Consider the following 14219-nt stretch of genomic DNA (forward strand, 5'->3'; position numbering starts at 1 on the left):
TCTTCAGTACACGCTTGCATTTTTTTCTTTTCTTTTTTTTTTTTTTTTTTTTTGAGATGGAGTCTTGCTCTGTCGCCCAGGCTGGAGTACAATGGCACGTCTCGGCTCACTGCAACCTCTGCCTCCCGGTTTAAGCCATTCTTCTGCCTCAGACTCCTGAGTAGCTGGGATTACAGGCGTGCACCACCACAATCAGCTAATTTTTGTATTTTTAGTAGAAATGGGGTTTCATCATGCTGGTCAGGGGCTGGTCTCGAACTCCTGACCTGAAATGATCCAACCGCCTTGGCCTCCCAAAGTACTGGAATTATAGGCGTGAGCCACTGCGCCTGGCATTTTTTTCCCCCTTTTTTTAAGAGATCAGGCCGGGTGCAGTGGTTCATGCCTGTAATCCCAGTGCTTTGGGATGCCGAGGTAGGGGGATCTCTTGAGGTCAGGAGTTCAAGAGCAGCCTGGGCAACATAGTGAAACCCTCTCTACAAAACAATTTTTAAAATTAACTGGGCATCATGGCATGCACCTGTAGTCCCAGCTACTTGAGAGGCTTTGGCAGGAGGATCACTTGAGCCCAGGAATTTGAGGTTACACTGAGTCATGATCATACTCCTGCACTCCAGTTTGAGTGACAGAGACCCTGTCTCTAAAAGTAAATAATTAAATAATAAGTAGAAGAAATCAATAAGAAGTAGAGTTTCACTTCTTGATGGGACAATGTTGCTGTTATTATTTTTGGTATTTATTCCTCATTCTGCCTGTCAAATAGTAGACTCTGTTGTGCCCCATTAGGAAAAGATTTGTAAGGAGAGGAATGACAATGGTAGCTAAAAGGTGAAGAGACAAACAAACCAGCAACATTTTCCAACCCCAGAAACCCAAACCAGAATCATCGCCTTAGATCATCTTGGGGAAGAAGAACTCAGGAGGAGGAAAGCCTGCCTGCTGCTCTCAGCACCAGGGCTGGGAGGGTCATCCACAGCCAGCAAATGGAGCACAGTTAATAAATCTCAGGTGTCTAAGACCAGAATGCCACTGATCTTGGGTTTGAATTTGGCTAGGAGTAAACCTAGGGTTTCAATTTTGGGGGCATGTTTGTTTAGCTATTATGAGCAAAATTTGTTTTTACTTCATGTCTTAAATTAGCTGTTGGAAAAAAATATTTCTCTAGTCACTGGTTACTCATGTTATCAAATTTTTTTTTTTTTTGAGATGGAGTCTCGCTCTGTCGCCCAGGCTGGAGTGCAGTGGCGCAATCTTGGCTCACTGCGAGCTCCGCCTCCCAGGTTCATGCCGTTCTCCTGCCTCAGCCTCTCCGAGTAGCTGAGACTATAGGCGCCCGCCACCATGCCCGGCTAAGTTTTTTGTATTTTTAGTAGAGACGGGGTTTCACCATGGTCTCGATCTCCTGACCTCGTGATCTGCCCGCCTCAGCCTCCCAAAGTGCTGGGATTACAAGCGTGAGCCACCGCGCCTGGCTCATGTTATCAATTTTAAAGCATTTTAATTCTCTGGTTTTCTAGGGCTAGGATATCTGAAAAGGATGACAAATTATTCCTCATTTCTATTTTTTTTTTTTTTTTTTTTTTTTTTTTGAGACAGAGTCTTCCTCTGTCACCCAGGCTGGAGTGCGGTGCCACGATCTTGGCTCACTCAGCCTCCAGCTCCCGGGTTCAAGTGATTCTCCTGCCTCAGCCTCCCAAGTAGCTGGGATTACAGGTGCCCACCAGCATGCCCAGCACATTTTTGTATTTTTAGTAGAGACGGGGTTTCACCACGTTGGCCAGTTTGGTCTCAAACTCCTAACCTCAAGTGATCCACCTGCTTCAGCCTCCCAAAGTGCTGAGATTACAGGCATTGCACCACCATGCTTGGCTCCAATTTTTCATAGTTCTTGTTTTTGTTAACTGTTTTATCACACTGATTAGAACTTCTAGAACAATGTTAGATAACAAAGGAAATGGCAGGCTTGTGGACATTCTTACTTTGTTTCTGACTTAATAGGACTCTTTCTAGGAGCTTACAGTTAAATATCATGTAATCTCCTGATTTGAGATAAATCATTCTTAATTGAGTTAGGAAGCGTCCCTGTATTCCTAATTGTTTTTTTTTTTAAAAAAAAAAAAAAAAACAGGAATGAATCTTGAATTATATTAGATTGAGCTTTGGGAGATTTTTCTCGGAATAAGAGATTATGATGCTGGTTGATATCTACCAAAATTCCGTTTGTCATTTTTGGCTTATAAGAAACAGCAGATTCAAAGGTTGATTGATGGTGGGCTTTGTAAATGCACTATTTGAAGTTCTGAGGACAGAAGAGGATTACTCAGCAAAACACATCACTGAAAACAAGGAAAACTGCAGGGTTAGGCAACAGGAAAAGAGGAACTGGTAGTGGTTGTTATTTTATTTAAAACTTTTAAAGAAGTTGTTTATTGCCAATAATTAAAGAGCTCAAAGGGAAGTCATTTAACCATGAGATTGCCAAATAGAACTCTACAACAGCTGATTAAACCTTTTTAAAATTTTCCCTGGGGAGAGACTTCACCACTATCTCTGCTGATGGACTCCATGGTTCTCACACTTTACCTGAAAGTTCTTCCTGACATCTGCTCGGAATCTTTCTTGCCGGGGTACAGGCCTGTTTTCCCACCCAAGCCTTGTTTTTGTTTTTGAGGAATGAACAGCCTTTTTGGGTACAGACCAGGAGTCCATGGGTCTTGAGGACCTCTGTGTACTTGTCAATTTTCTTCTCCACATTCTTTTTGGCCTGTCTCCATAGACTTGTGAGCCCCATGCCTTGTTTAAGGGGGAAAAATGGCATTTCCCTACAAATTAAATGTAAGAATCCGTAGAGAACTGGACTCCATTAAAAATATTTAGAATTCACATGGCCACTTGATCGTATTCCACTGGCTCAGACAGAGCAGGGTTGACAAAATACCAGAAATTGGGCTTGTGGCTTTCTGGATTAACATTGACATAATCTGTAATTTCCTTTATGTTCTCATAGTCCAGGGCAGAGTCATTTTTTAGTTCTCCAGGGGCCGAAAAGATGACTCGTGTGTAATCCACATCCTCGGTGGCCTTAGGAGAAAAGCAGAGACATGTGGGTCAAGATCCCTACCATGTTTGGGGGAAATAAGACCCCAGGACTGAACTCTTACTCAAAGAGGTTCGCCCATGGCTTGGTGGGGAAGATCTAGGTCCAAGTAGCTGTGTCTGAGAGCAGTCCAGGGCAATGAGGAAGATTACCAGTGACTTTGTTCCACCTGTCTGCAGGGAATGGGATTACAGACGAGCAGGTGGAGGCAACAGAAGATGCTGAGACTCAATTCAAGTGAGATCATGACTCAGAGCAGACTTTAGCCCAATGACTGTGGTATGTGGAGAAGAGGGTTTCCTATTAGCACTTTAATTTTTACAGTCTGTTCAGACCCACTTTGTTTGGGTGATCCATGCCGATATGGGTTATGGGTGGAAGCCTGACCCCCCTCACCTGAGGATGTTGTGATGACTCAAGAAACCCTCTTTTCTTGCTCCCATTCCATAGCTGGGGTAACCTGAGTTTTCAGCGTTTTACAGCAGGGATCCCCAGACTGCATATGTTCGTCTGAGATCACTAGGCACATCCATTACCTGGCAGGCAGGAGGCAAACTGCAGGAGCTGTCCGAGCTATCCGAGGATGTGTCACTGTCATCTGGGGAGAAATAGAAACGGTTCCTCTTCCAAAGCAAGCCAGAGGGTGTTAAGAGAGGTTAGAGACAATGGAAGGGAGAATTGTCTTATTATCAGATAAAGACAGAGGCAGAGCCAGCAACAAAAAGGGGGGGGGGGGTAGGGAAGAGAGATACAGAGACCCCAAAAGAGGAAGAAGGAGAAACAGAATAGGGGAAGAGTGGGGGGAGAGAAAGTCTCCAAAAATAGGCAGGGACATGTCCAAGAGGCCAGGCACTGCTGCTTCATTCAACTCCATCTAAAACTAATGTTAAAAAATACACTAGGTTCACTGTGTTTGGAAAGGGCTGTCCTCCAGAAAGAAAAGTCAGGAGGAACATGCTGGGACAACGTGACCCAATGCAAACAGCTCTGGCCTCAGAAGTTACACCTTCTAGTCCAAAGCTGTCACTAAATCTAGGCAGTTCACATCTCTTTTTGTGCCCTGGTTTTTGTCACCCCCAAGACAAGAGGGTTGAGCAAGAGTCTCTGAGGTCCCTGCCAGCTAAACAATCTCTGATTCTAGCCAGGCTCTGGTGAAGCTTTGGGGCCAGGGGTTAGGGTAAGGCCAGTGCCTCTCCAATTCTGCTGAAACATGCATATGAGCAGCACCCTCAGGTCCCCACAGGAAGGCACTGAGGCCATGTCTCAACTGAAAAGATAAAATCAGGACAGAGCAAATTCAAACCAATCAAGAGATAAACCAGTGGAACAAGTGCAATCTCTGGTGAGTGAGCCCCTATCAGGGAGTTGCCTTGTTGCCAAAGCAGCCATTTCCACTGTGAATAGTGATGACCTATTGGCTCACTTGCAGGAAGGTGATATAGATTTGAACCAGCAGCAAGATTCACATTTATACACTCAGATACCCATGCAGATCTAAGACCATGAAGAAGGGTCCCTCTAGGGACTGTGGAGGAGACAGCTACGGAGCCAGCCAATAACACTGACACAGCAGCAGCCACGGTGGAGGCAGGCAGAGGCAGGTGAAATTTTAACTCCACCATTAGCTGATCAATCCGAAGAAAAGATGCCATGGCTTTACAGAGAGAAGAGCAGGGACATTTCCCAAGCCTCCTGCAATCATTTGCACACGACTAAACCCGGGAAAGAACTTAGACCCACACAAACTCAGAAGGATCTTCCCCACGAAATAGAATAAAACACCTTTCTGAAAAAAAGTAGGCTGGCAAGGCCTGTCCTGATGTGGCTGTGAGGAATCCTCAGGCCAGAGGTTTGGGCCCACGGGGTTGCTGCAGGGAGGTCCTGGGTGTCCAGAGAGAGCAAAGTAAGTCCCTAGGCAAATTCTCCCCCCAACCCCTTACTCACGCCTGTAAAGGGGATCAGAAATTGGGATGTCTCTCTCTGTCTGAGTCTCCTTCATCTCTTTGACAGCAGGTGGATGATGGTGGGCAGGGCTGGGCCTGGGGACCTGGAGCCTGGCTGCTTTCAGTATCTGTTCACTCTGGTGGGCTAAATGGGAGAGGGCAGGCATCAAAAGTGGAAGCTGGCCAGGCGCAGTAGCTCATGCCTGTAATCCCAGCAATTTGGGAGGCCGAGATGGATGGATCACTTGAGGTCAGAAGTTTGAGACCAGCCTGGTCAACATGGTTAAACCCCGTCTCTACAAAAATGCAAAAATTAGCTGGGCGTGGTGATGCGTGCCTGTAATATCAGCTACTAGGGAGACTGAGGCAAGAGAATTGCTTGAACCTGGGAGGCAGAGGTTGCAGTGAGCCGAGACTGTGACACTGCACTCAAGCCTGGAGGACAGAGTGAGACTCTATCTCAAAAAAAAAAAAAAAAAAAAAAGTGGAAGCTGCCTGGGTTAAGCTCGTCAGCTCTTGAGTCAGTGCCTGTTGAACACTGCCCTCAGTAAAGCACACTTTTCGGAAAGATCCCTTCAAACCTCAGCACTGCTGTGCTCAAAACCCTACCGGGGTTCCGCGCGTCACTTGGAAAAAGCCAAGTCCCAGCCTCCGAGGCCTCACTCCTCCCTCCTCTCTGGCTTTCTCCGGCTTCTCTCTGCCTGCTCCAGCTGCCCAGCCTCTTTGCTCTTGCTAGTGTGTGCCTAACACGTTCCTCCTTCAGGCCTTTGCAGGCAGAGTTCACGCCTCACTCCCTGCAAGTTTATACTCAAAGGTTAGCCTTTTGGGGATGCCAGCCATCCACCAAGCTGTATCAACTCCCTTGCTCCATTTTTCCTCCCTAGCACTTACCATAATCTAGCATATACGTGTTTTACTTGTTTATCTTGTTTGTTGTCACATGGAATGAAAGATTCTGAGGGTAGGAATTTTTGTTTTGTTCCCTGTTGTATAGCCTAGGCCCAAAGAGTGTCTTAGATGCTCAAGAAATACCTGTTGAATGAACGAATGAATAAATGAATGAATGAAGGTAGACTTAACTAGAAAGACCCTCAAAACATCATCTTGCCCCATCCTTTCTCTTAGCACAACCAAAGCAGCATTGTTTTATTTTCCCTAATTGAAATGCCTTTCTAGGACCGAGCTTCACTACATTCTATTGTTTATCAGTTCAAGAATTTAAACTAATCTCTAAGTCCAAACATATTTCCTTCTGTTGTAATTCAAGGACATTTCTTCATATTCAGTCCTTTAACATTGATGAAGAAAATTAATTAGACCAGATTACACGAGCACTTCCTCATAGGCCTTGCAAAAGCTGTGTCTAGGCAGAAGGTCTGGGTAGTAGACGGATGTGGACGGCCACTTCCAGCCAGAAATAGTTGGTTAAAAGGTGAGGTCAGAGTGGGGATTACCCAGTTACAGTTACTGGGGGGAGGGCGAGCGGTGGGAAGGGATTTGGCTGGTGGGTCCTCTGGTAGGTTTTTGAGTGACGTTTAGGAACTCCAAAGGGGTCTTCTCCTGCTGGAGGCTCGAGAATGGTTTCTGAGAGTGACTAGGAGAGAAGAGGATGCTGAGCCAGTTACCCATGTGCCTGCTGAGCAGGTAGTTGATGGCAGTGAAGAAGCAGGCCTGCAGGAAGAGGGACACCACCGCAATCACTAAGCCATGCCACACCTCCATGACTCTGTTGGGAAAGAAAAAGGGGCAAAGTCAGAGACTGCAAGGATGTGAATACAATTGCAGACCTATCCCTGTCCTGGCTGGAGGCAGACATCTGGCATTGCTGCGTGTCCCAGGGTAGGTCCCTTTGCCTCTCTGGACAATAAGGCTGGGGCAGCCAGGAAGAGTGCTATGTGTGCTTGGAAGCCAGCTACACCAGTCAGCTTGGTGGGAACCTTGCTCCTGCTCTTCTTGGGCCACTCACTCTGTCAGCATGATGAGCTCCTTGCTGATAAGTTGGGGCTCAGGCACTTTCAGGAACCACCCTGGCACCTCGTCTCTCAGTAGCGCCACTGGCAGGGTGCTGGAGATCTGCAAGAGGTAAAGAGCTGGTCAGGACTCCAGGGCTCTTTATACAAATTTCCCTTGGGCAAACTCAGCTACTTGAGGATCAGTTGTGACACATGCCCAGTTTATTCATCATGCTTGCTTCAGTCCCCACTTTCCTACATGATACATTCTAGACACTTCTCCTAAAGAACCTTGATGCGTAAAGTGCACTTAACATTTTCACTCCCAAAGATTTCTGTTTAGTTGGGTTTATAAAAGTGGATTCAGGATCCAGATAAGAGTTCCTTGTTTGGTATAGATTCAGCATGTGAAAGGGGTAGGTGGGGAGTGAAAAGCAGTAATGTTCTACATTGGAGAATTCCCCTTCCTGTTTGTGCTGGAGCCCTCTCTCCATTCATCCATGCATCCAGTGCCAAGAAGCGCCACAGGTCACCTTGTTACCAGCAGGGCTTATGGATTCTTTCTGTAGGAGAGCTGTGACTTAGTTGCTGGTAAGGAGGGCCGCAGGGAGGCAGGAGGGAGGGACCCTGGGGACTGACCCAGACAGGGAGCGAGAAAAGACTCCAGGAAATTATCTGACTCTCACCTCCTCGGAGTCCTTAGACAAATGGATAGAAAAATCCGATATTGCCCAATGATCAGCAAACTCCACACTGAAAGCTCAGTCAAAAGTGACTTGGGCCAGGTAGGATGGCTTGCCCCTGGGAGTAGCTGGGATTTCAGGTATGCACCACCACGCCCTGATAATTTTGTATTTTTAGTAGAGACAGGGTTTCTCCATGTTGGTCAGGCTGGTCTCAAACTCCTGACCTCAGGTGATCCGCCCACCTTGGCCTCCCAAAGTGCTGGGATTACAGGCGTGAGCCACCGCGCCCAGCCAAAATTACCCCAAATCTTATTCCATATCCTTCCAGAAAATTTTCTAAATATTTTCATGAATATAAGTGCATGTATATATGCAAATAATGTGTGTACACAGAGACAATGTCTTTAAAACATGGAATCATACAGATTGTTAGCTTTTTTTTTCCTCTTAATATATCGTAAACATGTTTTTGGTCAGAAAAACCTCCATTAAAATGCTCCAACCAGGCGATCCACAGGCCACATTTGACACCTAATTTTTGTCTGATGAAGTGCTTTAGTGATTTGAATTTGTATGCCCCTAAAATGGGACATGATTTCTTCACTTCCTGACTAATCCCTAAAGGCATTTGAGTTTGCCACCTTTGAGTTTTACAGTATCATTTCGAATTCCTACCATTGCCCTTGATCAGTGTTTCTCGGCAGTATCTGACATTTGGAGCCAGACAAGTCCTTATTGTCTAAAATTGTCTTGCAGACGGCAGGTTGTGGAGGCTCCTGAAAGCCCCCCAGTGTAACAGGCCAATGGAATGGCCAAAAGGACCCCAAATGACCCCACACATTTCCAAAGGCCCCCTGAGGTAGGAGGGTTTGCTCCCAGTTGAGAATCACTGAATTTGATATATGTTCCATTATTTTAAGATAAATGCCTTATTTTGGCCCTTTGTACAAAACTAGATTGCCTACACCATCTTCCACATTTTAATATATTCTGAGCATATACTCAGAGCATATACTTTGGGACAGCGAGGTGGAAGTATCACCGAGGCTGGGAGTTTGAGAAGAGCCTGGTGACAGAGTTAGACCCTGTCTCCCTTACTAGCCAAATGACACACAGCAGCTCGTCCAAATGAAAACAGTAAGTAGTATGGACATCCAACATTCTTAAATACTAATTTCAGTTCAGTTCCCTTCTAGATGTTAATTATTGAATTCAGTGTCTCAGTTTAATAATTTCAGTATCTATAAAGTGAGAATAATAATAGTTTCCTACCTCACAGAGCTCTTGCATGAGCTCAGTGATTTATGCTGTTTGTAAAGACCTTTCTACAATTCCAGGCATATACGAGGCACTCAGTAATTATTAGGTATTATTCAACCCTAAAATCCTCCATCATGCTGGTGACTAGAACTATTAAAAATTGGATTGGTCTGTTTTAGAAAACTTAGGCATTTGTTTTGAGTACAGTTTGGAGATAAGATCCAAGGTATGAAAATTATGACAGATGTCATTATTTAAATGGCTAATGGCCCCTAACCACAATGAGCAGGTTGTTCCTTGGGGTCTAATTACAGACTGCTGATCAGACAATCAGCAGAGACATCTGCTCATTTGCACGTGCACGTGCGTGCGCGCATGCGCGCGCACACACACACGCGCGCACACACACACAACAAATAACCAGGAAATGGGCAATTTAAGGTAATTATGTTGTGAAAAAGTGCATGGACCGTGTGAGGGTTTGGTGTGCCTCGTTCCATCCTTGAGGTAGGGACGGTTCTGTCATCTTCCACTGTGCTGAATCTTGACACCCAGACCCCACACTAATGTAGTGCCCTGCCAGGCACCTCAAAACCAAACTTTAGGCTGGGCACGGTGGCTCACGCTTGTAATCTCAGCACTTTGGGAGAGCGAGGTGGAAGGATCACTTGAGACCAGGAGTTTGAGAAGAGCCTGGGTGACAGAGTAAAACCCTGTCCCTCCTCCCCCCACCAAAAAAACCCCACTTCGTCCCAGTGCTAACAGCATTTATTTTGTTTGCTTCAGACTTGAGTTAAGGCTGGATTCCATTTTGTTAAGTTTCCCTCCTCCACGGACACAGGAGCTTTCTCATGGCCTTTCCAACAGGTGCAGTGTAATATCAGGGGGAGAATAAAAAGACACCCACTTTGCTGCCAGACACCATGCTTTCTTTGGATAGGTTTATTCTAGAAAGAATGGTTTAAAGCAAGATCACAATAGAAGATGATTTCCAGGAAAAATCATATGGATTAGGCGGGGCGCAGTAGCTCACGTCTGTAATCCCAGCACTTTGGGAGGCCAAGGCGGGTGGATCATGAGGTCAGGAGTTCAAGACCAGCCTGGCCAAGATGGTGAAACGCCATCTCTACTAAAAATACAGAAATTAGCCAGGCATGGTGGCAGGCACTTGTAATGCCAGCTACTCGAGAGGTTGAGGCAGAGAATTGCTGGAACCCAGGAGGCGGAGGTTGCAGAGAGCTGAGATCGTGCCACTGCCCTCCAGCCCGTGTGACAGAGCAGGACTCTGTCTGAAAAGAAAAAAAAAAAAAGAAAAATCCTATGGATCAAAGTAATTACAATCCACATTGTCAACTGACTTCATTAATCTTTTCAAATGAAGTAGCTGTAAACTTTCTTTGCTGTCTCCATTAATTTGTTGTTTTTAACATTAGCTAAGGTATAATGGAAAGAGAACAAAAAGAAGGGAGAACAAAAGAAGGGGAAAGAAGGGAGCTAGGGCCTGCCTTCTCCTGGCTCTGTCACTTGCTAACGGTGTGACTTTGGACAGGGAGACGTCCCCTCTAGGCCCTGGTGAATTAGGGAGCTTGGCAAAGTACTCCCAAGGCTCTTTTCAGCCCTGAGCATCCTGCTCTTTAAAGGCTGGGGTGAGGTAAGGCGAAAAGAAAGCAAAGCTGGATGGAAATGGAAAATTTAAAAATAAAAGAATCTTTATTTCCATTTTGTAACATCCAGCCTCCTCCACATTGCTAGACTTTCTCTCCCAGTTTAATATGCGGTTTCCAATAATCAAGAAAAGGAGGAAACACAAATAAACCAAATTAATAATATAGGGACTATTAATCTCAGAAACAGAAGGGATTAACATTTTTCAACAAAAATGGGGTACCAAAAAAAAGAAGAGGTTTTAAAAAAATGTTAGACTACAAAATTTTTTTTGACGAAATCTCAGTAAATTGGATAGTTTCCTAGAAAAATATAAATTAACAAAATTGATTCCATATGGCACGGAAAACTTAGACCAAAACCAAACCAAAATAACAAGAAATAAGTTTAGGAAGCAGCATGGTATCTAGCCACTAAAGGCAAAGAAGCTGGAGTCAGACTGCTTGGGTTCAAATCCCAGCTCATTCTCTGCATGAGCTTGGCCTGGCTATTTAACCTCTCAAAGCCTCAGTCTTTTAATATGTGAGATGGGAACAGTAACTAATTTTGGGACTAGATAAGACAAATATAAATGATAACTACTTCTGAGGATGAAATTAGATGAGCTATGGGAAATAGTTATTAGAACTTTTGGCACATAGTAATAAGCATCCAAAGAATGCCAGCCATTATTGTTTAGAAATTAAAAGCATTGGCTGAGCCCAGTGGCTCACACTTGTAATCCTAGCACTTCGGGAGGCTGACGCAGTTGAATAGCTTGAGCCCAGGAGTTGGAGATCAGCCTGGGCAACAAGGCAAGACCCCGTGTCTATTAAAAAGAAAAGAAAGAAAAGAAAAAGAAAGAAAGAAAAGAAAGAAAGAGAGAAAGAGAGAGAGAGAAAGAAAGAAAGAGAGAAAGAAAGAGAAATAAATAAATAAATAAATAAATTAGAAGCATTACCAGACTTACCTCCTCAAAACCTGTCTAGATGGTTTGACAAATGAGGAGTTTCAAACTTTTAAGGAACACATAATTATTATTCTACAAGCCAATACAGGGCACAGGAAGACAGAAACTCTTGAGTTCATCTCATTTATGAAATGGAGGTATGTATATACGGTAATATCAAGAAGTTAGCCCAGAATGTTGAGGAAATTGATTATTACAAAGATGGAAACAAACATTGAGTATTTTCCATGTGCTTTAATCCTCTCACTCTACAAAAATAGACATTACCACTACTTCATAGGTGAGGAAACTAAGGCTTAGGAAGATCGAAAAATTTGCTGCGCTGCCAGCTGGAAGACTCATGTTTCCTAAACCAACTGACTCAAAATCCTAAATCCCAATCATGTCGGGAAGCCGTCTTTTATACAATACAAATACAATATTGATAGAGCAAATTCTTAAAATTATGATCTTGGTAAAGTGCCAAAATGTACTGGATAAACTGAATACTTATTACTGATTTTTGAAGTTAATAAAAGTATGAGGATTGTTTCTTACTATAATAAAGAATAATAAGTCAGTGTAGTATTGATTACTGCACCAAAAATCAGTATCTGACAAACTGGTAAATTATTTTGCAGCTATTTGAGAGCAAGGGTGTATGCTGCAACCCTTATCTGAAATGAGTACTAGAGGTTATAATTTCTGGAAATGGAAAGTTCCTCCAATCTCTAATAATAATAAGGGTATTGAATATTTACTGAGCGTGTTTTATGTGGCAGACACTTTTATATACATTAACTCATCCAATTCTCACAACCACCCCAGGAGGTAGATACTATTATTATTTTTTAATTAACAGAGGACAAAACTAAGACACAGAAAGTCTACCTAATATGCTCAAGATGACAAAAACAGTTCATCAGCCTTTGTGCTCAGGCAGGCTGGTGCTGGAGCCTGAGCTGTCAGCTGCTACATTAACAAAATGAAAGTATAGTTTTGGGCAAGGGGAAGTCAAATTCATTCTAATTTGAAAAAATGTGCCTGTGTGTACAATAAATGTTATAAGAGTAGTTCACAAAGCAAGTGGAGGAAAGGAAATCATTATTTAACAAATGTTGCCCACAAGACAATGGGTTAGCTACCTGTAAGGAAAAAGAAAATAACTTAGATCCAGACCCTAGATAGCAAAATGAATTCCAAACGGATTAAGGAGGTAAATATTTTAAAATCGAGCCATTAAAATTAGAAGAAATTAGGATTGAATATTACTATATTTAATAATATTTATTAAATCCCCAGATGAGAGAAAACTTTCTCAGTTTATACGCCATGGAAGAAATCACAAAGAAATACATGAAAAATAGATTTGGCTGTAAACTATTAGAACTTCACATGTTAACAAAATTTAAAGGCAAAAAGAAAAAAAAAACCGAAACAAGTATGGCAAACCAAAATTTAAAGATTTTGCATCTTTGGTTTGTATAAATTGTTAAGAAAAACACTAGGGCCCCCAAACAGCAAATGGGTAAAGAGTGTAGAGCAGACAATTTACAAACCATCCAGAACAGACCAAAGCTATTATGCAAAAGAGCTCTGTACAGCGTCATTGTAAAAGTAAAAAATGGGAAGCAATCTAAAGAAAAAAACAAAAACTGAAGAAATGAGGATTGAGGCTTCGAATGGAAGACCATATGGCCGTTTAAAATTACATTTAGGAAGAATTCATCTGGAGAAAGAAATCTGTTCTATGAAAATATACAATGCAGTTGTATTTAGCTACATAAAATATAATCACAATTTTGTAAAAAGTGAACATAAGTCTGGGCATGGTGGCTCATACCTGTAATTCCAGCACTTTGGGAGGCAAAGGTGGGAGGATCGCTTGAGCTCAGGAGTTTGAGACCAGCCTGGGAAACATGGTGAGATCCCCATCTCTACAAAAAATGTTTTAACCCATTTCCTATTTAGAAAAAAAAAAGTACAACTCATTCTCTTTGAGGCTGAAGCAAATCTGACTCATTTTCAATATGAAAATAAAATATAAAAACCATTCTTGGGAGTTATTTCTAAATAGAACTTGTCTCTAGTCCTCATGTAACAGAAATGTATATGATGTTACATGAGGGTAAGAGACAAAAGTATTCTTGGGGGAAACAGGAGATGGGTTAAAAAATTAGCTGGGCCTGGTGGAGTGCACCTGTACTCCCACATACTAGGGAGGCTGAAGCAGGAGGATCACTTGAGCCCTGGAGATCAAGGCTACATGAGCCATGGTTGCACCACTGCACTCCAGCCTGGGCGACAATGTGAGACCCTGTCTCAAAAAAAAAGTGAACATAAAAAGAATGAAAATTTATAAAGAGAGAAAACTCTGGGTCATTAAACTTCTTTCTCATCATATTATTTCAGTAATAACACACCCAATTCATGTTTCAGCTCCCTAAATCCAGAATATTTCTTTCGTTCGTTTGTTTTTTGAGACGGAGTCTCGCTCTGTCGCCCAGGCTGGAGTGCAGTGGCGCAATCTTGGCTCACTGCAACCTCCGCCTCCCGGGCTCAAGCAAATCTACTGCCTCAGCCTCCCGAGTAGCTGAGATTACAGGTGTGCGTCACCATGCCTGGCTAATTTTTGTATTTTTAGTAGAGACAAGGTTTCACCATGTTGGCCAGGCTGGTCTCGAACTC

General features: G+C 43.4%; 1 protein-coding gene across 1 annotated transcript in view; it reads right to left on the reverse strand.

Annotated features, from left to right (window-relative positions):
• Positions 1 to 2383: 2383 nt before the first annotated feature.
• RHEX (regulator of hemoglobinization and erythroid cell expansion) overlaps positions 2384 to 14219 on the reverse strand; it is a 919952-nt gene continuing 908116 nt past the window's right edge. Inside the window, exons 2-6 of the mRNA XM_032137045.2 lie at positions 7007 to 7113; positions 6666 to 6766; positions 5042 to 5185; positions 3634 to 3695; positions 2384 to 3081 (exon numbers count right to left, since the gene is read on the reverse strand). Of these exons, the coding sequence (XP_031992936.1) occupies positions 2881 to 3081; positions 3634 to 3695; positions 5042 to 5185; positions 6666 to 6766; positions 7007 to 7017 (519 nt within the window). The 5' untranslated portion in view covers positions 7018 to 7113 and the 3' untranslated portion in view covers positions 2384 to 2880. The remainder of the gene's footprint in view (positions 3082 to 3633; positions 3696 to 5041; positions 5186 to 6665; positions 6767 to 7006; positions 7114 to 14219) is intronic.

The sequence above is a fragment of the Hylobates moloch genome, unplaced genomic scaffold, assembly GCF_009828535.3.
Source record: "Hylobates moloch isolate HMO894 unplaced genomic scaffold, HMol_V3 SCAFFOLD_18, whole genome shotgun sequence".
In the NCBI taxonomy this organism is placed as follows: Eukaryota; Metazoa; Chordata; class Mammalia; order Primates; family Hylobatidae; genus Hylobates; species Hylobates moloch.